This window comes from Leopardus geoffroyi, chromosome X (assembly GCF_018350155.1).
Source record: "Leopardus geoffroyi isolate Oge1 chromosome X, O.geoffroyi_Oge1_pat1.0, whole genome shotgun sequence".
NCBI lineage: Eukaryota > Metazoa > Chordata > Mammalia > Carnivora > Felidae > Leopardus > Leopardus geoffroyi.
Window position 1 is genome coordinate 39,989,658 of NC_059343.1, and position 24,061 is coordinate 40,013,718.

Below are 24,061 nucleotides of genomic sequence, written 5' to 3' on the forward strand. Positions count from 1 at the left end.
AACCTGGGCACTTCAAATTGACAGGGCAGAGAAAGAAACAGAGAGAGAGAGAAGAAGGAGGAGGAGGAGGAGAAGGAGGAGGAGGAGGGGGAGGAGGAGGCGGGAAGGAGGGGGGGAGGAGGAGGAGGGGGAGAAGAAGGAGAAGAAGAAGAACAAGAAGAAGGAGGAGGAGGAGAAGGAGGAAGAGGAGGAAGAGAAGGGGGAGGAGGAGGGGGGAGGAGGGGGGAGGAGGAGGGGGGAGGAGGGGGGAGGAGGAGGGGAAGGAGGAGGGGGGAGGAGGGGGGAGGAGGAGGGGGAGGAGGAGGGGGAGGAGGAGGGGGAGGAGGAGGGGGAGGAGAGGAGGGGGAGGAGGAGGGGGAGGAGGAGGGGGAGGAGGAGGAGGGGGAGGAGGGGGAGGAGGAGGAGGGGGAGGAGGAGGGGGAGGGGTGGAGGGGGGGAGTGGGGGAGGAGGAGAAGGAGGAGGGGGAGGGGGAGGAGGAGGGGGAGAAGGAGGGGGTGAGGGAGGTGGAGGAGGGGGAGGGGTAGGAGGAGGGGGAGAAGAAGGAGGGGGTGAGGGAGGAGGTGGAGGAGGAGGGGGAGGAAGAGGGGGTGGAGGGGGAGAAGAAGGAGGAGGGGGAGAAGGAAGAGGGAGAGGCGGAGGAGGAGGAGGGGGAGAAGAAGGAGGAGGGGGAGGAGGAGGAGGGGGTGAGGGAGGAGGAGGAGGGGGTGAGGGAGGAGGAGGAGGGGGTGGGGGAGGAGAAGGAGGGGGAGAAGAAGAATAAGAAGAAGGAGGAGGGGGAGGGGGAGGAGGAGGAGGGGGAGAAGAAGGAGGAAGGGGAGAAGAAGGAGGAGGGGGAGAAGGAGGAGGAGGAGGGGGAGAAGGAGGAGGGGGAGAAGGAGGAGGGGGAGAAGGAGGAGGGGGGAAGGGGAGGAGGAGGAGGGGGGGGAGGAGGAGGAGGGGGAGAAGGAGGAGGGGGAGGAGGAGGAGGGGGAGGAGGAGGGGGAGGAGGAGGAGGGGGAGGAGGAGGAGGGGGGAGGAGGGTGGGAGGAAGGGGGAGGAGGGTGGGAGGAGGGGGAGGAGGGTGGAGGCGGAGGAGGAGGGGGGAGGCGGAGGAAGAGGAGGAGGGGGAGGAGGAGGGGGGGAGGAAGAGGGAGGGAGGAGGGGGGGGAGGAGGAGGAGGGGGGGAGGAGGAGGAGGGGAGGAGGAGGAGGAGGGGGTGGGGGAGGAGGAGGGGTTGGGGGAGGAGAAGGAGGGGGAGAAGAAGAAGAAGAAGGAGGAGGGGGGGAGGAGGAGAAGGGGAGGGGGAGGAGGAGGGGGAGGGGGAAGAGGGGAGGGGGAGGAAGGGGAGTAAGGGGGTGAGGGGGAGCAGGGGGTGGGGGAGGAAGAGAGGAAGAAAAATAAGAAGAAGGAGGAGAAGGAGGAGGAAAAGGAGGAGGAAAAGGAGGAGGAAAAGGAAAAGGAGGAGGGGGAGGAGGGGGAGGAGGGGAGGGGAAGGAGGGGGCGGAGGGGAGGGGAAGGAGGGGGAAGAGGGGGAGGAGGGGGAGGAAGAGGAGGGGGAGGAGGGGGAGGAAGAGGAGGGGGAGGAGGAGGGGGTGAAGGAGAGAGAGATATCAGGTGGCTAATAGTAACTCATTAGATTATGTTACAAACCAACATTTGGAAGCGCTTGTGATATAGCCTGAACCTCGAAGATTTTCTAAGGGATCTTATGACACTAGCGATGTGATGAACATATACTTACGAGTAGGCATAACACAGTGAAGACAGAAACAGAAGGCCCTTTGGGGCTGCATGAGATGGGGCCATACCCAATGGGCTAAGAAGTAGGAGAGACTCTGGAGGTCATTCAAAGCAACAGTAGAATTGTCAGCCTTGAGCCCCCCATTCTTTGCTCATTATTTGGTCCATAGACATCTGAAATGTGTAGATAAGTGAAAGATGTATTACAGTATTCTGGCCACTTATTTACTTATTAAAAGACATTCATTTTTTTAAGTTTATTTATTTATTCTGGAGATGTGGAGGGGAAGACAGAGAGAGAGAGAGAGAAGGAGAGAATCCCAAGAAGGCTCTGTGTTGTCAGTGCAGAACCCAACGAAGAGCTCAATCTCATGAACAGTGAGATCATGACCTGAACCGAAATCAAGAGTAGGACGTTTAAGTGACTGAGTCACCCAGGCACCCCCACCTCCGACAAATTATTTAGAATAATGAAGACAGGATGTCATCTGAGAAAATTAAAGGCTCTGAATTAGGAGAGCCTAGCCAAACAATGGCTGAGGAGTGGCAGGCGCACGAGGACGTCAGTGACAAAGAGAAAGGTATCCCTTAGTCATTTGTAGGGTTGGGTTAGAGCCAATGAGAGAGGAAGAAGAAAGGGGACAGACAGCAATGGAGGCAAGAGGAAGAGGCAGACTGAGGATGGACAAATAATAGGATTTTTAGGTTCCAGTTCTTCCAACCACTGCATTTAAGCAAGCGAAATTTGGTAGAGCAGAAAGAGTACCCACATGCAAATTGTCGAGATCTTTGTTCGGCTACTAGTGGTCATATAGATTTGGCAAGTCATTTATCCTCTTTGGGTCTCAGGAAGGTATGTCATAACTTGCAAAAAGCTCAACAGGGGCGCCTGGGTGGCTTAGTCGGTTAAGCATCCAACTCTGGGTTTTGGCTTAGGTGGTGATCTCACGTGTTTGTGAGTTCCAGCCCCGCATCAGGCTCTGCACTGATGGAATCCCAAGGCTGCTTGGGATTCTCTGTCTCCCCCTCTCTCTCTGCCCCTCCCCCACTCGCTCTCTATCTCTCTTTCAAAATAAATAAACATTAAAAAATAAAATAGAAGGCTCTACAAAGCCGAAGTATTATATCAGTTGTAATAAAATGAGGAGTAGTATTTTATGAAATCTAAGCTTCTTCTCAACTATGAAATCTTCTGGTCCTAAACCATAGATATAGGAGACAATTTTAAAGTTTATTAATTAGGTATGACTTCACTCATATGAGGACTTTAAGAGACAAAACAGATGAACATAAGGGAAGGGACACAAAAATAATATAAAAACAGGGAGGAGGACAAAACAGAAGACTCATAAATATGGAAAACAGACAGAGGGTTGCGGGAGGGGTTGTGGGAGGGGGGATGGGCTAAATGGGTCAGGGGCACTAAGGCATCTACTCCTGAAATCACGGTTGCACTAGATGCTAACTAATTTGGATGCAAATTTAAAAAAATAAAAAATAAAATTAAAAAAATAAAGACATAAAAATATATTAATTAGGTGATTAGGCTTATGGACTGGAGATACGCGTAAAAAAATCTTTGAGATTGTATGTAATAAAATATAGAAAACACTTCAGTTAGGGGCAAGGATCTTTGTTTGATTTCTTGATGTGTCCCAAGTACCTAGAACAATGCCGACATATGGCAGGCACTAATAAAGATCTTTGCGGTATAGAATAGAATATTTTTCAGCCGTAAGAAATGAGGAAATCCTGCCATTTGCAACAACATGCATGGGACTTGAAAGCATTATGCTAAGTGAAATAAGTCGGGCAGAGAAGGACAAATACTATATTGTCTCGCTTACTTGTGAAATCTAAAATAAAACCCGTACATGCTCTGTCTCTGTCTCAAAAATAAATAAACGTTAAAAAAAATTAAAAAAAAAAATAAAAAATAAAAAATAAAAAAATAAAAAAAAAAATAAATAAATAAAAAATAAAAATAAATAAATAATAAAAAATAAATAAAAATAAAAAATAAATAAAAAATAAAAAATAAAAAATAAAAAATAAATAAATAAATAAAAATAAAAAATGAAAAATAAAAAAATAAAAAAAATGAAAAATAAAAGTTAAAAAAATAATAAAAAATAAAAAAATAAAAAATTAAAAAAATAAAAAATTAAAAAATAAAATAAATAAAAAATAAAATAAAACCCAGAGGGGGAAAAAAAAAGATCAGACTTGCGGTTGTGGTTACCGGAGGCGGAGGGTGGGGAGTCGGGAACCTGGAGGAAGGCGGTCAAAAGGTACAGACTTCCAGTTATAAGATACGTAAGTACTGGAGATGTGATGTACCACCTGGTAACTACAGCTAACACTGCCGTGGGTGATATAGGACAGTTGTTGTGAGAGTGAATCCTGAGGGTTCTTATCACAGGGACAAGCGTTTTCTTTCTTTTCTTTTTATCGTATCTATATGAGAAGACGCATGTTAGCTGAATCTGCTGTGGTGATCATTTCACAATATATACACATCAAACCATTATGCTGGACACCTTAAACTTCTACGTGTGAGGATTATTTCTCCTTAAAACTGAGAAAAAAAAGATTGGTGGACTGGCGGATTGCACTATTCCTGAAAAGCCTGGGTCAAAATGGCCTAAAAGGCAGACGCATCAGCTGGAAGTCTGTCCTTATCTCTTAGGTTTACAAAAATTTCTCAGTTCTATTGCTTGGCAAACGCGGATATCCACATCTCTAAACACTGTGTAGCCTTGTCTGACTTCTTCATTTTAAAGGTAAATAAGGAAGCATATATTTTCCCCAACTACTGCTAACTCGCTAATTCGTGATTTTTTAATTTTAAACTTTTTAAAATAATTTTAGTTGTTCTTAGGTTTATTTATTTTGAGACAGAGAGAGGGTGTGTGCAAGCAGGGGAGGGGCAGAGAGAGAGGGAGGGAGAAAATTCCAAGCTCTGCTAACGGCACGGAGCCCAACGCAGGGCTCAATCTCACCAACCATGATATCCTGACCTGAGCCGAGATCAAGAGTTGGACTCTTAACCGACTAAGCCACCCAGGTTCCCCTTAAACTGTTTAAAAATAATTTTTTAATGGTTATTTATCTTTGAGAGAGAGAGTGTGTGTGCACACGACATATGAGCAGGGGAAGGAGTAGAGAGAGGGGGAGACAGAGGATCCGAAGCAGGCTTTGCGCTACAGCAGAAAGCCCAATGCGGGGCTTGAACCCATGAAACATGAGATCATGACCTGAGCCAAAGTCCAACGCTTAACCAACTGAGCCACCCAGGTGCCCCAATTTTCAACTTTTTACTAAGAAAAATTTCAGGGCTGCCTGGGTGGCTCAGTCAGCTAAGCATCTGATTCTTAATTTTGGCTCAGGTCATGATCTCAGGATTGTGAAATCGAGCCCCTGCATTGGGCTGAACTCTGGGCATGGAGCCTGCCTAAGATTCTCTCTCTCTCTCTCTCTCTCTCTCTCTCTTTTCCTCTCACCTACCCTCCCCCCAACCAGCTTGCATGCACCCTCTCTCTCTCTGTCTCTCAAAAAGAGGAAAGGAAAGGAAAGGAAAGGAAAGGAAAGGAAAAAAAAAAAAAAAAGAAAAGGAAAGGAAAGGAGAAAAGAAAAGAAAAGAAAAGAAAAAAGAAAAATGAAAAGAAATGAAATGAAAAAGAAAAGAGAAGAGAAGAAAGGAAAGGAAAGGAAAAGAAAAAAAGGAAAGGAAAGGAGAAAAGAAAAGAAATGAAACAAAAAGAAAAAGAAAAGAGAAGAGAAGAGAAGAAAGGAAAGGAAAGGAAAAAAGAAAAGGAAAGGAAAGGAGAAAAGAAAAGAAAAGAAAAATGAAAAGAAATGAAACGAAATGAAAAGAAAAAGAGAAGAGAAGAAAGGAAAGGAAAGGAAAGGAAAGGAAAAAAAGAAAAGAAAGGAAAGGAAAGGGAAAAAGAAAAGAAAAGAAATGAAACAAAACAGAAAGAAAAAGGGAAGAGAAGAGAAGAAGGAAAGAAAGGAAAGGAAAGGAAAGGAAAGGAAAGGAAAGGAAAGGAAAGGAAAGGAAAGGAAAGGAAAAGAAAAATATTTTGTGGCCACTGGCTGTTTCAGTTGGAAAGTCGTGCAATTTTTGATCTTGGGGTCATGAGTTTGAGCTCCATGTTGGGTGCAGAGATTACTTAAATAAATAAACCTAAAAAAAAAAAAAGAAAAATGTCAACCACATAAAGTAAATGAAATATCCATCACCGTGATTCAGCAATTTCATTTATACCACTGGTGTTTCTTACTTCCACTGTATTATATATGACTATTTCTGAAAATAGATCTTTCTACATCTAATAAAACAAAACCTGGCATTCCATTTATCTTATCCTAGTATACTCATGTGCGCGTGTTTCAATTTCCCAATTTTTTTAGTAAAATACCAAGTTGCAAACAACTTCCCCAGGGCACTATTTCTTCTGATTCTGGCTGCAATAAAATTGCAACAAAAATTTTAGAAAAGGTCTCTGTAGATGCAGCCCCTTGTACCTAGGGTTTCATAGCTGTTGTGTTTGGAAAGGGATCCATATCAGTCAGGTTTCTTGGTTGCAAACGTGAGAATTCACCGTAGCTGGTTCAACAGCAGACTTCTATCTGACAGATATGAGACGTGTCAGTATCCATCTGAGAGGACAAGAGACTCAGCCTAGAAGATAGAAGGGCAGGAACCATAGTCAATGGCACTTCAAAATGGCTCCAGAACGGCCCCCACTGTTACTGCCCCTGGGCACCAACACCACAGATTGCCCCTTGGAACCTGAACAATGGGTACTGAATTGTTGCTGCCATTATCCGTGAGAGGAGGATATAGCTGACTTTTTTTTACCTACACACTATAAACAATTTGTTAATTTCTTCTCTAGTTTAAAACAAAAACACAACTTTTTTAGCGGTAGAAAAGTCATATATATGACTTTCTTTTGCTTTTTTTTTTTTAAATATTCTTGAGAGAGAGAAAGAGAGAGAGAGAGGGGATGAGGGAAGGGCAGAGAGAGAGGGAGACACAGAATCCGAAGCAAGTTCCAGGCTCCGAGCCATCAGCACAGAGCCTGACGCGGGGCTCGAACCCACGACCCGTGAGATCATGACCTGAGCCGAAGTCGGCCGCCCAACCGACTGAGCCACCCAGGCTCCCCTCTTTTCTTTTAATGTCTTCTCTCTTCTGGATTATCTCCAGAATCTTCAAACCTCTCTATCATTTGAGAAGTCTTCACCAGTTTACGTTTCCTCTTTTTCTTGGTTTTCCCCATGCTACCACCTTAGAGTGTTTCCAAAATAGTTTGTATTCTAAGACATTCTTTGGTGCAATAGCGTCTTTGCTTCGCAATTTTCTCTTACTTTGAAAAAGCTTTCTAAAGCATATACGCTTTTCTTGATAAGGAAGGATACGTCTCAAGTACCATAAAAACAATAATGTTAACTGATAGCTACCTCCCCCCCCCCACCCCCACCAGGGCTTTTACAATTATAGGCATGTCGACATACTTTCTCTGAGTGAGTCTAGTGAGCCATCTACTTTCTATCAAAAAGAAAGAAAGAAAAAAGATAGACTAAGGAGATAAGACTTTCAGTCATATAGACTTATGAAGATATTGCAGGGGCGCCTGGGTGGCTCAGTCGGTTAAGTGCCCGACTTCGGCTCAGGTCATGATCTCGCAGTTTGTGGGTTGGAGCCCAAGGCGGGGCGGCTCAGAGCCCGGAGCCTGCTTCAGATTCTGTGTCTCCCTCTCTCTCTGCCCCTCCCCTGCTCATGCTCTGTCTCTCTCTGTCTCAAAAATAAATAAAACATTTTTAAAAATTAAAAAAAAAGATATTGCAGGACATTTGCAATTCATATCAAACCTCTTTAGTTTGAACTACACGATCCATCGTGTCCCTTTCTTTTTTTTTTAATTTTTTTAAAAAATTTTTTTTCAACGTTTATTTATTTTTGGGACAGAGAGAGACAGAGCATGAACGGGGGAGGGTCAGAGAGAGAGGGAGACACAGAATCGGAAACAGGCTCCAGGCTCTGAGCCATCAGCCCAGAGCCTGACGCGGGGCTCGAACTCACGGACCGCGAGATCGTGACCTGGCTGAAGTCGACGCTTAACCGACTGCGCCACCCAGGCGCCCCCGTGTCCCTTTCTACTACTCACCGAAAGATCATATTTGCTCTTTCACTGAAATTTGGAAAAATTTCCTGGCAAACACTAGAAAAGGACTTTACGTTAGGTAAAGAGATACTGAAATGTGTTCATTACACATCATCTGGAATAATAAAATAAACTTACCAAAAGATCACTCTAGAAAATGATTCTGTGTCCTTGAGGGATACAAATGATGAAACCAGCTCAAAGACATTTCTCTCATCATTGATTATCTTCTCTGTATCACTGAAGTCCCAAGCTCGGTGACTCACATAACAATCGCCAGTGCAGCCATTGTAAAGGTTGAAACATTTCAATTGTCCTTTTTTCCTTTAGGAAATATCATTTAGTAGCCAACTCAGTGAAAATACACTACCCAAATATTTGATGGCTTGGGTTACAATCAGCCATTTGCCAAAGTCTGTTTTGTCTTGCTTAGATTTGTTTTTTAAGGGGGTCGGTTCTTTTTCACCTCGTTTTTCATCATTGAATGCAAATGAAACATTTAGGAGAGTTTTGGAATAGTTAAGGGTTTGAATATTTTGCAGTCTTTGTTGCTAGTTTAAGGGAAAAAAATATATTAAAATAGTATGCCTTTCCATAAAAATGTTAAAGGCTTCCTCTCAAACAGATTAAAAAAAAAAAAAAACCCAAGATTTACAACCTCCAATAAACACTGACAGAGGTAATAAAGAAAAAAGCAAGAAATTTTTAAAATAAACAGTGTGTACTAGTTTTCTATTGCTGTGGAACAAACTTCCACAAATTTAGAAGCTTAAATGATATGCATTTATTATCTTAAAGCTCTCGTAAGGCAGGAGTCTGGTCACCACTTATCTGGGTCTTCTGCTTAGGGTCTGAAAATGCTACAGTTAAGGTGTCAGCCCTGCTCTGTCCGCATCAGATGTTTGACTGGGGAAGGTGATGTTACCGGGTTCCCTTGCGTTGTTGGAAGGATTCATTTCCTTGTGGCTCTATGACTCGTGGCAGCTTTCTTCTTCAAGGTCATTAGGAGAATGGAAAGCAAGTCTGCTCAGAGGCTTGTATATAAATTGCAAGGCAATTACAGAAGAGACATCTCAGCATCTTTGCCATATTCTGTTGGTTAGAAGCAAATCACCAATAGGGCGCCTGGGTGGCTCAGTTGGTGAAGCGTCCAACTTTGGTTCCGGTCATGATCTCACGGTCCGTGGGTTCGAGCCCCGCGTCGGGCCCTGTGCTGACAGCTCAGAGCCTGGAGCCCGCTTCGGAGTCTGTGTCTCCCTCTCTCTTTGCCCTCCCCCCACCCATGCTCTGTCTCTCTCTCTCTCTCTCTCTCTCTTTCAAAAATGAATAAACATAAAAAAATAAAAAAAAAAGAAAGAAGTCACCAGTTCTCCCTGCCCTAAAGGGGAGGGGATTATACAGGGTGTGAGCATGGACGCCATCTTCGAATTCTGTCTACTGCACCACTGAAAGCGTATTTTAACAATTGCCAATGAAATTCAAGGCAGTCTACCAGACAGAGCACCCTTTGACTAACATACTTGTTGGTATTTACAACGATAAGATTCAGAACCACAGGATTCCCAAGTATATCAAGGTTTTACAGGGACCGTGACGATCCTGTTTGTAGTACCCCTGATAAATTACCCTTTGTCAAGGGAACCGACATTGGAACCCTAGAGGGACCACAGAAGAGTCTGGTTCGGTCACTGCAAGCCCAGCCTTCCTCGGATGTCAGCCACGGGTTTAGCCATCTCACGAGGAGAGGTGAAGCGAAGCGAGGTTAAACGTTCTTCATGTGGGAAAAATACCATGAGGAATAGTAAAATGTGAAAGTGAGGAGCTACCATCCCTCCTGTTGAAAGCAACCGTGTGTTACAGGTCTTTAAAACGCCACATCCTGTTTTCAAACGAAAGGCAACATTGAAAAATAAAATAAAATAAAATAAAATAAAATAAAATAAAATAAATAAAATAAAACAGCGCATTCTGTAAACATTCTCTTTGGCATGGGTTCACGCACACACACAAGATTATGGACCCCAACTGGGGTGGGAACTGAGGATAATATACACCTTAAATAGTTTCCGTACTGTGGAAAGAACAATTAGTCTATACTCCTGTGTTGGCTAGATTCTCTAAGAAGCAAGTGCTGAAATGAAGTTGCCCAGGGTGGGGTTAGTTAGTGGGGGGTGGGGGGAGTAACACCTTGTGAGGAAACAGAATTTGGCAAGGAACAGTTGCGTCTGACACAACTCCATGGGGCCCACAGAGGTCGCAGATCTGACCTTCAATTAAAAAAAAAATCCTATGGCTTCATAGTATCTTCGCGGTACCCCTGTTTAAATTTTTTTTAACGTTTATTTATTTTTGAGACAGAGAGAGACAGAACATGAATGGGGGAGGGGCAGAGAGAGAGAGGGAGACACAGAATTCGAAGCAGACTCCAGGCTCTGAGCTGTCAGCCCAGAGCCCGACGCGGGGCTCGAACTCACGCACCGCGAGATCATGAACTGAGCCGAAGTCGGACGCTTAAGCAACTGAGCCATCCAGGTGCCCCGCAGTACCCTGTTTATAGTGATGAGAACTATCTCAGAACCTCAGGGGCTTATGCAAATTCTGAGACTGCCCAGGCCACCTCTTTGTCTTTAGACAGGGATGCATCGAATGCTCCTGTTAGGGGGGAACTTTTCCGTCTTTGAGATAGACCCAGGAGGCGGTTCTGTGAATCCCTTGCTCAGCTATGGCACGAGGAGGCTGTACACATTTGAATCTTTCTCAGTCCTCGAGGCCTACCCCAGGTCACAAGCAAGGCAGTATTCCCTGGTGGTTTCTTTTCTTTTGCGCGTCCCTTCCACGCTGGCATTCACTGCTATTTTCTTGTATTATTCTAAACGCTTTCCCGAGGATGATTCATCTACTGCCGTCATTCCAACCTCTACCTGTATGGCAGTGGTTCTCAACCAGGGGCTATTTTGCCCCCCAGGGGACATTTGGCAATATCTGCAGACATTTTCGGTCGCCGCGACTGGGGAGACGCTTCTGGTGTGTACAGGATAGAGAGCAGAGATGCTGTTTTTACACCCTTCAATGTACAGGACAGTCCCCCCACAACAAGGAATCATCCACTCCAAATTCTCAATGGTGCCGAGGTTGAGACACCCTTTTCTATAGAGACGACCCCCAGCCCACGTCTCCTGCCCAGGTTTCACTCCCAAGCTTTGCATGGCAAGATGAGGAATCTTTGACCTATATTCTAAATAAAGTAAAAAGCAAGGTCATCAGATGAAGAAATACTGGGGATCAAACTTGACTTATCCATGAGACATGGTAGTTAGTCACAGTGCCTGTTTAAGGACACACAATACTTTTAAGGGCCCATTAAAATGCTTTAATTTTAGGGGCGCCTGGGTGGCTCAGTCGGTTGGGCGTCCGACTTCGGCTCAGGTCATGATCTCACAGTCCCTGAGTTCGAGCCCCGCGTCGGGCTCTGGGCTGACAGCTCAGAGCCTGGAGCCTGCTTCTGATCCTGTGTCTCCCTCTCTCTCTGCCCCTCCCCCGCTCATGCTCTGTCTCTCTCTCTCTCTCAAAAATGAATAAATGTTAAAAAAAAAAATGCTTTAATTTTAATTTCTCTTGAAATCAGAAGAAAAAATGAATATAGCAACCGTGAATGTACAATAATGAATCAAGCTTGGATTATATTTGGCTTTATACCAGCTCAGTCGTAAAACATAATTTTTAGCTTGCTTTCTTTTCTTTTCTTTTCTTTTCTTTTCTTTTCTTTTCTTTTCTTTTTTCTTTTTTAATAAAGGAAAGGACCCATGAAAGCAAAAGTGGCTAGAGTCCACAAAAATCATAACACAGTTCTTTTAGGGGAGAAGGAGACAATAGGGAATTTGAAGAGTGGATAAAGTGTGAAATATCCTTGTGGGCAGTGGGAAAGCCATTTTAGGTAAGAAATGTGTAATTTTCGGTAAGATTGCCAGGTGTTATTACGTGCCCATTTTGGGTTGGCATTCATCAATTTATAGGCATACTGGAGCTAGCAAATTTGACAATATACATTAGTTACTCTGGGAATTGCCAGTCATTTTGTCAAAGGGTCAAATTGGCCAGGGTGTCAAGTTTTCTGTTCAAGTGCAGACATTCTTGAGAAAGAAAGAAACTATGTCCTTTTTTGTTAGCACCTTAGCTTATAGCCAGTTGCGATTAGATCTAATAGGGAATAGGACCTTGAATGTGGACCTAAGATACAGGCCAATTCAAACAAAGATTTATTTGCCAGAAATCAATTCAACTTGCCCAATGGCCAACATGACAAAGTGCCAATGTGGCATTATTGATTCACCAAAAAATCGTTTCCGTTGACTAGCATAAAACTTATAGAAACCTAGGTTGAATAAGATCGTTCACAAGCCACTGAAGATTTTTCAAAGTTTTATTTTAATGTCGTTTAGCTTAGGTTTTGCTTTTAATTCCCAGCAGCCATTTTCCCACAGCCATTTTGTGGTAAACTTGCAGGTCTAAGTCGGTTTGAACCCCATTTTCTTGTGTGATTCTCATTTTGGAAGACGAGCACTTTTCACTTGCCTACTAGGAGACAATTTTCCATGTGTTTCTGTACATCTTGTAGGCAAGATAAGCATCTTATAAGCAAGACGAGACCATCCTTCAGTCTGGGCTATCTTTTCAAAGATATTTGTGTAGTGAACAATGTCTCCCTCCTAAGCAAAGGGCAGGAATGGTTACTTTCCATCTAAGAAGATTCGAGTTCCCTAAGCTCAGAATTCTTCTGTCACGCAACCCACTGTGTGTGTGGGGGTATCACCTGGCCCCCTACCCATCACCCTGTGAGAAATGGGGCTCAGGGAACTTGCACAAAAGATGCTCACAGCCTAGCTACTTCTGTTTCTTTGAGTAATAGGTTGTCCTTCATTTCTGACCTAAGAGTCTTGTGTCTTCTATTGGCATCCATGAAACTGTATCCAACTAAATCATTAGATTACAAGTCGACTGAAATCCCAAACACTTCTCAATTCTTGACACTGTCTAAAACACATGCAAATATTCATTTTATCTAGTCAGTTTAAAAAAAATCCACGAATTACAGTAATTACAAAATACCAGGGGATGAATTTAAAATACGTTTGTGAAGCAAATCCCTCTACCTTTTTTCTGAAATCCTTAATATTTGAGACATGTGCAGCACTTGTAATTTGAAATATATAAGTAATCCTCAATGTGAAAGGTCACTTACAGCCAGAGTATTGAAGAATCTAGAATACATTAAATTTCACCCATGATGAAAGCTATTTTCTGCAAAATAGCGGCAGAATAACCAAAACCAGACTCAGTTACATCTTGCTGCCAGTAACTTACTCCGCGCAAACATCTCCAAAAGCTGATACAACCACCCCAGCCATTTGGAGTTGCTATACATGTTGAAATGGTTACATCAATCCGTTTTTTTTTTTTTTTTAAATACTTTGGTAAATTTGGCAAATTTCCCATTCACTGACTTGACCCAAATAACGCAGGGGCGTGGAAGAGGGGGTCCGAGAACTTGGGGACCAGTGGGAGGCACGGAAGCAGACCTCCTCAACTGCATGACTTAATGGAGAACACCAGCCTGCCGCGGGGTAATTTTCAGACGGACAACCTAGACAGAACTAGTTTCGTTTGGCCTTTCTACGTGAAAAGTGGTCCGAAATAACTTCATCAAACTGAAACAGTCACGTTTGGTAGAGAGACTCGAGTGACTGAGAGCTGAGGCTTTGCTCACCTCGGTTCAAGACCTGGCTCTTCCAATTCTACCTAATCTCTCTAAGCCTCAATTTCCACATCTTGAAAGGAGAGGTAATCTCAAGGATGTTGTCAAGATCAATTGAAATACGAGTGCTGCCACTTGCTTCGTAGTCCTAGTATGAGATATGATTAAGAAATTTATTTTTTTGACCTGGAATTTGAAAGCACTTTATCAAATACACTTACGGCCTTTTGTGTCTTGGTAGCTTTTTCTTCACACATTTGGGGGAACAGTCACAAAGACATAGCACTTTGCGATGGCCTAGATTAATACTGGATGGGAATCGTGTGTTTCAGAGAATCCAAGGAGGGCATAGCGCTTTGCAAACGCTCAGGTTTGGGCGGAGCAACAAACGGAGTTTTACGAAGACTGTCCTTTAATTAGGAAACCTCCGTGTATTCAAAGGAAATCGACCTGTGTGGTGTGTTTTTTCATCCACTTGCACTTAATGAATAAAAATATGGTGGTGTAAAACGTATTTGATGTTCAAGCCCGTCTGTACCTCCCACTTTCTTTATAAGTTACCCTTTTCTTTGGGAAGCTTAGTTTTGGAAGTCGAGTGATCAATGTTCGCCTAAAATAATTCGGGTTTACTTTCAATACTAAGTGCTGCAAAGCCAGGTAAATAACGCGACTTAGTATCCCTGGGGGTAGAATTATTGTATTTAATCTATCTATAGATATAGATAGATATATTAGTGTTTCTTTATTTTTGAGAGACAGAGAGAGACAGACTGTGAACGGGGGAGCGGCAGAGAGAGAGGAAGACCCAGAATCCAAAGCAGGCTCCGGGCTCGGAGCCATCAGCTCAGAGCCGAATGCGGGGCTCGAACCCACGGACCACGACATCATGATCTGAGCCGAAGTCGGATGCTTAACTGACTGAGCCACCCAGGCGCCCCAGAATTATTGTCTTTACTGTCACAACACTTTGAAGAAAGAAGACGGCCCTCTGATGAATCCCGCTACCTTTATCCAGCTGGAAGTTAGTCAGAATGGGGGCAGATCCGGGTGATATTATTATTCCAATTATTACTTGTACTGGCTACAATTTATTGAGCACCTACTATGTGGCAGGCATTTAACTTATATTTACTTATAATTTAATTCTCACAACTCTATGATATAAACATTATTGCCACCATTTTTTTTTTTTTTTTTTTTTTTTTTTTTTTTTTTTTACACAGATGAGAAAACAGGCTTAGAGAGTTTAAGGAACTTGCTCGGGATTATCCAGCTTATAAGTGACAGAGCCAGATGTTGAACCTTGAGCCCTGAGCCCACCACTTTATGCTTCAGTTGGACCTGATAAAAGCTTGGTCGTCAATCTTCAGCGTTCTGGGTACATCCCAGGGTTTGCCTGAGCTAACCTAAGATCTAGTCAAGAAAAAAAAGGAAGTGAAGACTCAAGGGAAAGGGAGGCTGGCAAGAAGAGCCTGGCATTGTTCCTACCTCTTTGGAGACATCTCAAATTGCTGGTTACAGATAATTTCTGCTGCTAACAAACCCAAATGAAGAGAATGGATGAGAAGGCTGCAAAGTTCTGATACCAAGGGTTCTATTGAAGGTGAGGGAAGACAACTTTTCCTGGGTTTTGTTTCCAATGTTGGCCATTTTAGAATGAAGTCAGAGATACTCAAGAAGGTTTAAGTAAGCACACATTACATGAGTTCGGATTCACTTTAGGCATGAGTGACAGAAAATCCTAATGAGCAGTAGCTTAAATCAATTAATACCAATTCTTTACAAACGCTTCCTAACTCATTCCGTTGGGACAGTACTCACCCTGATACCAAAACTAGACTGAGATAATATTCTTTAAAAAAGAAAACTATAGACCAATATTTATTATGGATATAAATGTGAACATTCTCAACAAAATATTAACCAACAGAATCTATCGATATATGAAAGCAGGACTTATCTCAGGAATGCATGGCTGGTTTACTATCTTAAAATAAATTAATATAATAAACCACATCAATAGAATAAAAGCCAAAACCATATGATTACCTCCATAGACTGAGAAAAGCAGTTGATTAATTACAATACTCTTTCACGATAAAAACACTCAATGACCTAGGAATAGAAGGGAACTCCCTCAATCTACAAACAAATATTGGACTGAAGATTTTAGTCAGGACATTTAGTCAGTAAAATGACAATAGGCATCCAGATTGGAAAAGAAGAAGTAAAACGCTCTTTATTCACAGATGACATGATTTTACAAATAGAAAATATCAAGAAATTCACTACAAAGTTAGGAAAGCTAACACGTTCAACGTGTTGCAGGATACAAAATCAATATACAGAAGTTCGTTGGATTTCTATACATTTGTAGTGGAAAATCCAAAAATAAAATTAAGAACACAACTTCATTTACAGTAGCATCAAAAAGAGTAACTTCAGCGGAAGAAGTGTGAAACCTACCCCCTGAAAACTACAAAATATCGTGGAAAGAAATGTTTTAAAGGTCTTTTTTTTTTTTAATTTTTTTTCAACGTTTTTATTTATTTTTGGGACAGAGAGAGACAGAGCATGAACGGGGGAGGGGCAGAGAGAGAGGGAGACACAGAATCGGAAACAGGCTCCAGGCTCTGAGCCATCAGCCCAGAGCCCGACGCGGGGCTCGAACTCACGGACCGCGAGATCACGACCTGGCTGAAGTCGGACGCTTAACGACTGCGCCACCCAGGCGCCCCTTAAAGGCCTTAATAAGCGGAAAGACATCCCAGCTTCATGGATTAAAAGGCAATATTGTCAAGATGGCAAGAGTCTCCAAATTGATCCATAAATTCAGTTCAATTTCTGTTGAATCTCACTGGGCTTCTTGGTACAAATTGAGAAGCTGATCTCAAAATTCATATGGAAACTCGAGGGACTGAAAATAGCCAAAGTACTGTTGACAAAGAAGAACAAAATTGGAAGACTCACAGTTCCCATTTCCCAAGTTCAAAAGTTACCAGAAAGCTACAGTAGTCAAGACAGTGTGGTACTGATGTAAGAACAGACATCAAGAACAATGGAATAGAATTCCATAGAATAAAGTCCAGAAATAAACAAATATATCCATAATCAATTTATTTTGACAAGTGTGCCAACACTATTCAGGAAAAAATAGTCTTTCAACAAATGGTGTGGGGACAAATGACTATCCACATGCAAAAGAATAGACTTAGATCTCTTAATTAATTCATTAGTTAATTAATTTATTTATTCTCAAGTTAGCTAATATACAGCGTAGTCTTGGCTTCAGGAGTAGAATCTAGCGGTTCGTCACTTAAATATAACATCCAGTACTCATCCCAACTAGTACCCTCCTTAATGCCCATCACCCATTTTCCCCATCTCCCCCAACCCCCCACCTCCATCAGCCCTCAGTTTGTTCTCTGTACTTAAGAGTCTCTTATGGTTTGCCTTCCTCTCTGTTTTTCTTTTGTTTTTCCTTCCCTTCTCCTATGATCATGTGTTAAGTTTCTCAAATTCCACATAGGAGTGAAATCACATGATATCTGTCTTTCCCTGACTGACTTATTTCACTTGGCATAATCCCCTCCAGCACCATCCACGTTTTTTACACCATATCTAGATATTCACTTGAAATGGATCGTAAGGTAAATTTGAGAACTAAAACCATAAGCCTCTTAGAAAAAAGGTAGGGGTAAATCTTCGTGACCTCGGATTTAGCAAAGCCTTCTTTGGTCTAACATCAAAAGCATGAGAAACCAAAGGAAAAAATAGATAAAATGGACCTCATCAAAATTAAAAAAAGGGGTTTGCCGGGCTTTTTTGACTCAAAAGACGCCACCAGGAAAGGAATAAGGCAAACCATGAAATCGTTGTAAATCATATATCTCGTAAAGGACTTGTATCTAGAATATATAAGGAAAGGGGCGCCTGGGTGGCTCAGTCGGTTAAGCGTCCGACTTCGGCCCAGGTCATGATCTCACGGTCGGTGAGTTCGAGCCCTGCATCAGGCTCTGTGCTGACAGCTCAGAGCCTGGAGCCTATTTCCGATTCTGTGTCTCCCTCTCTCTCTGACCCTCCCCTGTTCATGCTCTGTCTCTCTCTCTGTCTCAAAAATAAATAAACGTTAAAAAGAATAGAATATATAAGGAAGGTTTACAATTCAACAATAAAAGGCAAAATAACTAAACTTTAAAATGGGCACAAGATATGAATAGATGCTCTCGCAAAGAAGACGTACAAATGGCTGACAAACACATGCTTAACATCACTCGTCCTCAGGGTAATCCAGATCAAAACCACAGTGAGCTATAACCTCACACTCGTCAGGATAGGTATAATTGTTTTCATACGGAAAATAACAAGTGTTAGTGAGGATTTGGAAAAACTGGACCTCTCATGCCCTGCTGGTAGGAATGCAAAACGGAACAGCCCCTGCAAAAAATAGTCTGGCAGTTTCTCAAGAAGTTACACACAGAGTTACTATTTTACTCAGCGATTCCCAATGCCTAGGTACATACTCAAAAGAAATGAAAATATATTTCCACATGAAGACATATATGAATGTTCATAGTAGCATTGTTCATAAGAGTCAAAGAGTAGAAGCAACCCACATGAATGAATAATAGCTAAACATAGTGAAGTATGCCCATCTAGCGGGATATTGAGGCCATAAAAATGTGCTGATACATGCTTCACCATGGATGAACCTTGAAAACATGCTACATAAAATAAAGCAGTCACCAAAGACCACATATACTTCATTTATACGAACCTTCCCAAACAGGCAAATCTAATGAGACAGAAAGGAGATTAATGGTTGCTGAGAGCGGGGGGCTATGGAGGTGGAGGTGAGAGCTAAAGAGCATAGAACTTCTTTTTGAGGTCATAAAAATGTTCTAAAGCTGACTGTCGCGATGGTTGCATGTCTCCGTGACAATACTAAGAAACATTGACTTGTACACCTTAAAATGAGCACTGGGTGCTGTATGTAAGCGACGAACCACGGGAACCTACCCCCAAAACCAAGAGCACATTTTACACACTGTATGTTAGCCAATCTGACAACGAGTTCTATTAATTAAAAAAAAAATTAGGGACGCCTGGGTGGCTCAGTCGGTTGAGTGTCAGACTTCGGCTAAGGTCACGATCTCGAGGTTGGTGGGTTCGAGCCCCATATCGGGCTCTGTGCTGGCAGCTCGGAGCCTGGAGCCTGCTTCGGATTCTGTGTCTCCCTCTCTCTCTGCCCTCCCCTGCTCACGCTCAGTCTCTCTCTCTCTCTCTCTCAAAAATAAACATTAAAATAAATAAATAAATAATAAATAACATTGGTATACGTGGGTATAAAGAGGTCAAAAGAATAAAAATAAAAATAAAATGTATGAATGGTGTGGTAGTTGAGTTATATCTCAAAAAGCTGTTACCAAAAGAACCCAACAACATAAAAACAAATAAAAACTAGGTGAAACAAGATGTAGAGTATAATTTAGACCTGTAAATGCATATAATTGAAAAAGAAATCTGAAAATTGATCTCAGGAAAATAGGCAAAAATAAATTTAAAAAAGGAAAAATAATGAAACAGAAAAAATATAGAGATCAACAAAACAAAAAGGTGGTCCTTTGAAAACACCAAATTTATAGACCTCTGATGAGACCATCCATAAATTAAAGAAAAAAGGAATAACCAATACTAGAAATAAACAAAGGGTATTTACTACAGTGTAAGAGACAAACATTGGTGGAACTGAATGGATAAATGCACAAAACCACAATAATAGCTAGAGAGGTCAAAAGCCCTTTCTTAACAAATAGATGGAAATAAGCAAGAATATAGAACTCAATGCTACCATCAACCAACAGGATCGAATTCACATTTATAGAATACTTCACCCCACAATAGTAGAACCCACGTTCTTTTCAAGTGCCTATAAAATATTTATTAAGATAAACCATATTCTGAATCACCCAACAAACATTAACAAATTTTTAAATATTGAAATCATACAGTGTATACTTTCTGGCCATAATGGAATCACACTAAAAGCTAATTACAGAAAGAGGGGCACCTGGGTGGCTCAGTCGGTTAAGCATCCGACTTCAGCTCAGGTCATGATCTCACAGTTCGTGAGTTCGAACCCCTCATTGAGCTCTGTGCTGACAGCTCAGAGCCTGGAGCTTGTTTTAGATTCTGTGTCTCCCTCTCTCTCTGCCTATCCCCTGCTCACACTATCTCTCTCTCAAGAATAAATAAACATTAAAATTTTTTTAAGAGTAAGTAAAATAAAATAAAAACCAATAACAGAAAGATAACAGGAAAATTTCTAAACAATTGGAAATTAAACAAAACACTAATAACCCATGGGTTAAAGAAGAAATATCAAAGGAAATCTAAAAATTCACAGGATTAAATGAAAATACAACATATCAAGATTTGTACGATGCAACTAAAGCAGTGTTGAGAGGGAAATTAATAGCACTAATTGCTTACATTAGAAAGGAGGTCTCAAATCAATAATGTAATTTCCTACCTAAAGAAACTAGAAAAAAAGAAGAGCAAAACAAGTAGAAGGAAGGAAATAAGTAATACAGGTAGCAAAACTCAAGGAAATTGAAAACAAGAGAACAAAAGAGAAAAAAGATCAATGAAACAAAAAGCAAGAAAGATCAGTAAAGTTGACAAATCTCTGGCAAGAGTTATAAATACAAAGAGAGAAGACCCTATCACCAAAAATGGGAATAAAACTGGATATAACTTGCAGCCATTCATAAGGATACTAAAGTGACACAGGCATCCTCAGAGATACTGTGGGTTCCAGACCACCATACTAAAGTAAACATAATAATAAAGTAAGTCAAATAAATTTTTGGTTTCCCCGTGCATATAAAAGTTATGTTTACATTATACTGTAGTCTATTAAGTGGGTAATAGGATAATGTTTAAAAACAAAATACGCATACCTTAATTTAAAAATACTTTACTGCTTGGTGTGCCTGGGTGGCTCTGTCAGTTAAGTGTCAGACTTCGGCTCAGATCGTGATCTTGTACTCTGTGAGTTCAAGCCCTGCGTCAGGCTCTATGCTGACAGTTCAGAGCCTGGAGCCTGCTTCGGATTCTGTGTCTCCCTCTCTCTCTGCCCCCCACCCCAACTCACGCTCTCTCTGTCTCTCTCTCTTAAAAATAAATAATTTTTTAAAAATGTTTAAAAATACTTTACTGCTGGGGCACCTGGGTGGCTCAGTTGGTTAAGCGTCTGACTCTTGATTTAGGCTCAGGTCATGAGCTCATGGTTCATGAGATCAAGCCCCACCTGGGGCCACTTGGAAGAGGCCACTTGGAATTTTCTATCTCCCTCTCTCTCTGCCCCTCCCCCACTTGCATGTGCTCGCTGTCTCTCTCTCTCTCAAAATAAATAAAATAAAACTTAAAAAATACTTTACTGCTAAAAAATGCTAACCTTCATCTGAGCTTTCAGTGAGTCGTAATCATTTTCTGGTGGAGGGTCTTGCTTCAATGTTGATGGTTGCTGATCAGGGTGAAGACCATGAAGTTTTCCGTATCAATGGATCCTTCTTCTCAAAATGATTTCTCTGTAGTGTGAAATGCTGTTTGATAGCATTTTACCCACAGTAGAAATTCTTCCAAAATTGGAGTCAACCCTCTCCAACCCTGCCACTGCTTTATCAACTACGTTTGTGTAATATAATCCTTTGTGGTCACTTCAACGGTCTTCACAGCATCTTCATCAGGAGTAGATTCCGTCTCAAGAAACCACTTTCTTCGCTCATCCATACAAAGTAACTCCTCACCCCATAAAGTTTGATCATGAGATTTCTGCAATTCAGTCCCATCTTCAGCCTCCACGTCTAATTCTAGTTCTCTTACTGTTCCCCCCCCCCGCCACATCTGCAGTTACTTCCTCCACTGAAGCGTTGAACCCTTCAGAGTCATCCATGAGGGTTGTGTCAACTTCTAAGCTCCTGCTCATGTTTACATTTTGACCTCTTCCCGTGAGTCACAAATGTTCTTAATGACATCGAGAATGGTGAATCCTTTCCAGAGGGTTTTTGATTTCCTTTGCACAGAGGAATCACAATCCATGGCAGCCACAGCCTTATGGGACGCATTTCTTAAATAAGAAGTTTTGAAAGTCAAGCTACTCTTTGATCCATGGCTTGCAGGAGGGATTTTGTGTTAGCATTCACGAAAACAACATTAGTTTCGTTGTACATCTCCATCAGAGCTCTTGGGTGGCCAGGTGCATTGTCAATGAATAGTAATACTTTTCAAGGAAGCTTTTTTTTTTTCTGAGTAGGTCTCGAAAGTGAGCTTAAAAACATTCAGTAAACGATGTTGTAAACAGATGTGCTGTCATCCTGCTCTGAATTAGGTCTTGGTCTGACAGAATGTGGTGGCTAATTTGATCTTCTGTCTGGACCACTAAAACTTTCTCCCTACCAGCAAGAAGGCGATTTCCCTTTCTTTCATTTGTGTGTTCACTGGAGGGCCACTTTCAGTTTCCTTCAAGAGCATTTTCTTTGCACTCACAGCTTGGCTGTTTGACATGAGAGACTGGCTTTTGGCCTATCCCAGCTTGCAACATGCCTTCCTCAGCAAGCTGAATCATGTCTATGTGTTTCATTTGAAGTGGGACGTACAACTCTTCCTTTCACTTGAACACTTGGAGGCTGTTGGAGGGTTACTAACGGGCCTGATTTCAACATTGCTGTGTCTCAAAGGAGAGGGATGCCCGAGGAGAAAGAAATATAGGAAATGGCTGGTCAGGGGAACAGTCCGAACACACGCATTTGGGTGTTAAATTTGCCGTCGTATATGGGTGTGGTTCATGGGATCCCCAAACAATTACAACAGTAACATCAAAGACTGTTGATCACAGACAAGCTTAACAAATACAATAATCATGAAACACTTGGAGACATTGAAAGAATTATCAAAATGTGACACGGAGACACGAAGCGGGTCAATGGTGCCAGTGGACTCACTCAACACAGGATTGCCACGGGCCTCCAATTTGTAAAAATGCAGTATCCGTGAGGCGCAACAAAGCGAAGCGCAATAAAACGAGGCATGCCTGCATTACAAACAACTTTATGCACATAAATTCGACAACGTAGATGGAACGGACCGACAGAGTAGAACCAAAAAAACTCGAGAGCACCCACACACAAAAGGGAAGGAAGGCAGCTTCTCTTTGCGTCCATCATCCCCTACCACAAGCCCCCCCCCCCCCAGCACTGCTCAGGCTCAAGAGGAAATTCCCAGCTAGAAAGAGTTTCCCTGGCGGGGAAAGAAAGACTGGCGTGAACGATCGTCTTCCCCAGCCTTGGAAGGCCCTGCGCGAGGGCTCTGCTTTGGTTTTCCCCGACCCAGGGACTGGAAAAGCTGGTGTGTATAGGGATGGCTAAGAACAAGGAAGAAAAGCTGGGGTTCCCAGGAGCAGGGACTCACTGGGAGCAACTGGGGTTCCCAATGACTAGCTATGTAGGCAAGCCCAGCAGGTTTTGCCACTGACGAAACCCGCCCCCCCCCCGCCGCCCCCCTGCTGCAGACTACACTGGCAGCCCCCAAGGGCATTTATATTCCCTGCTACCAGCTGCCTGAGTCCCTCATCACGCTATCCCCCTGCATAAGAGCAGGACACCAGCCTAGACCCTGTGTGGACGACCCACACTGCTGGATGCATGCTCCGGGCTAGGCTGGGCCGCTGTGTACCCGCATGCTGCAGGCCTGTCACCACGACCAGCCTCTATTGCCAGACCGAGCACACTCGGAGGGAGGCCTGCAGCCACAGGACAGCATGCCAACAAGCAGGGGACCCGCAGCTGCTTCTGGGGCCAAATCGGGCCCCTCCAGTTAGGTACTTGCACGCCTCTGGCACGAACCCCGTCCCCAGCCTCCATTGTTGTGCTAGCACGGCCGGACTCAGCAGCCACATTAGTACACATCACTAACGCTGACACCTGGGGCCTCCGCAGCCGTCAGTGTACCTGTAGGCGGCCCTGTCCCTTGCCACCTGCCCTGGAACGCTTCACCTACAGCCAAGGATGTGCACACCGCCAACTCTGGCTACTACCACTGCTTGTCCCGGTCCCTAGCTACTGGGCCTGGAAGGATGGCTGAAGACCCCAGCAGCTCTTGTAACCTTTGTGTATCCCCTGCAGGGCCTGCCAAGGACCATGCAGTTGTCAGTGGCCTGAGTGGACGAGCCACCAGATTTTCCCCAGAGCTGGTGCTGCCACATGCCCTTGCACTTGGTGCCTTCTACCACCAGACCCAGGGTCACAGCACGCTTCAGCACGCCCCCAGCTGAAGTCGCCCCTTAATGAAGTCGACCCACGACATCTGGAGAAGGTGACTGCTTCTTCAAATGTGTAGATATCTGTGCAAAGC

General features: G+C 43.1%; 1 protein-coding gene across 1 annotated transcript; it reads left to right on the forward strand.

Annotated features, from left to right (window-relative positions):
• Positions 1-335: 335 nt before the first annotated feature.
• Positions 336-23,981, forward strand: LOC123594351 (glycine-rich cell wall structural protein-like; the record flags this gene model as incomplete). The annotated part of the gene is made up of 6 exons (XM_045471147.1): positions 336-726; positions 914-1,061; positions 1,177-1,226; positions 1,483-1,572; positions 23,303-23,545; positions 23,647-23,981. Coding segments are annotated over 6 exons (1,257 nt in total), but the record flags the coding sequence as incomplete, so codon positions are not given.
• Between the last annotated feature and the right edge of the window lie 80 nt (positions 23,982-24,061).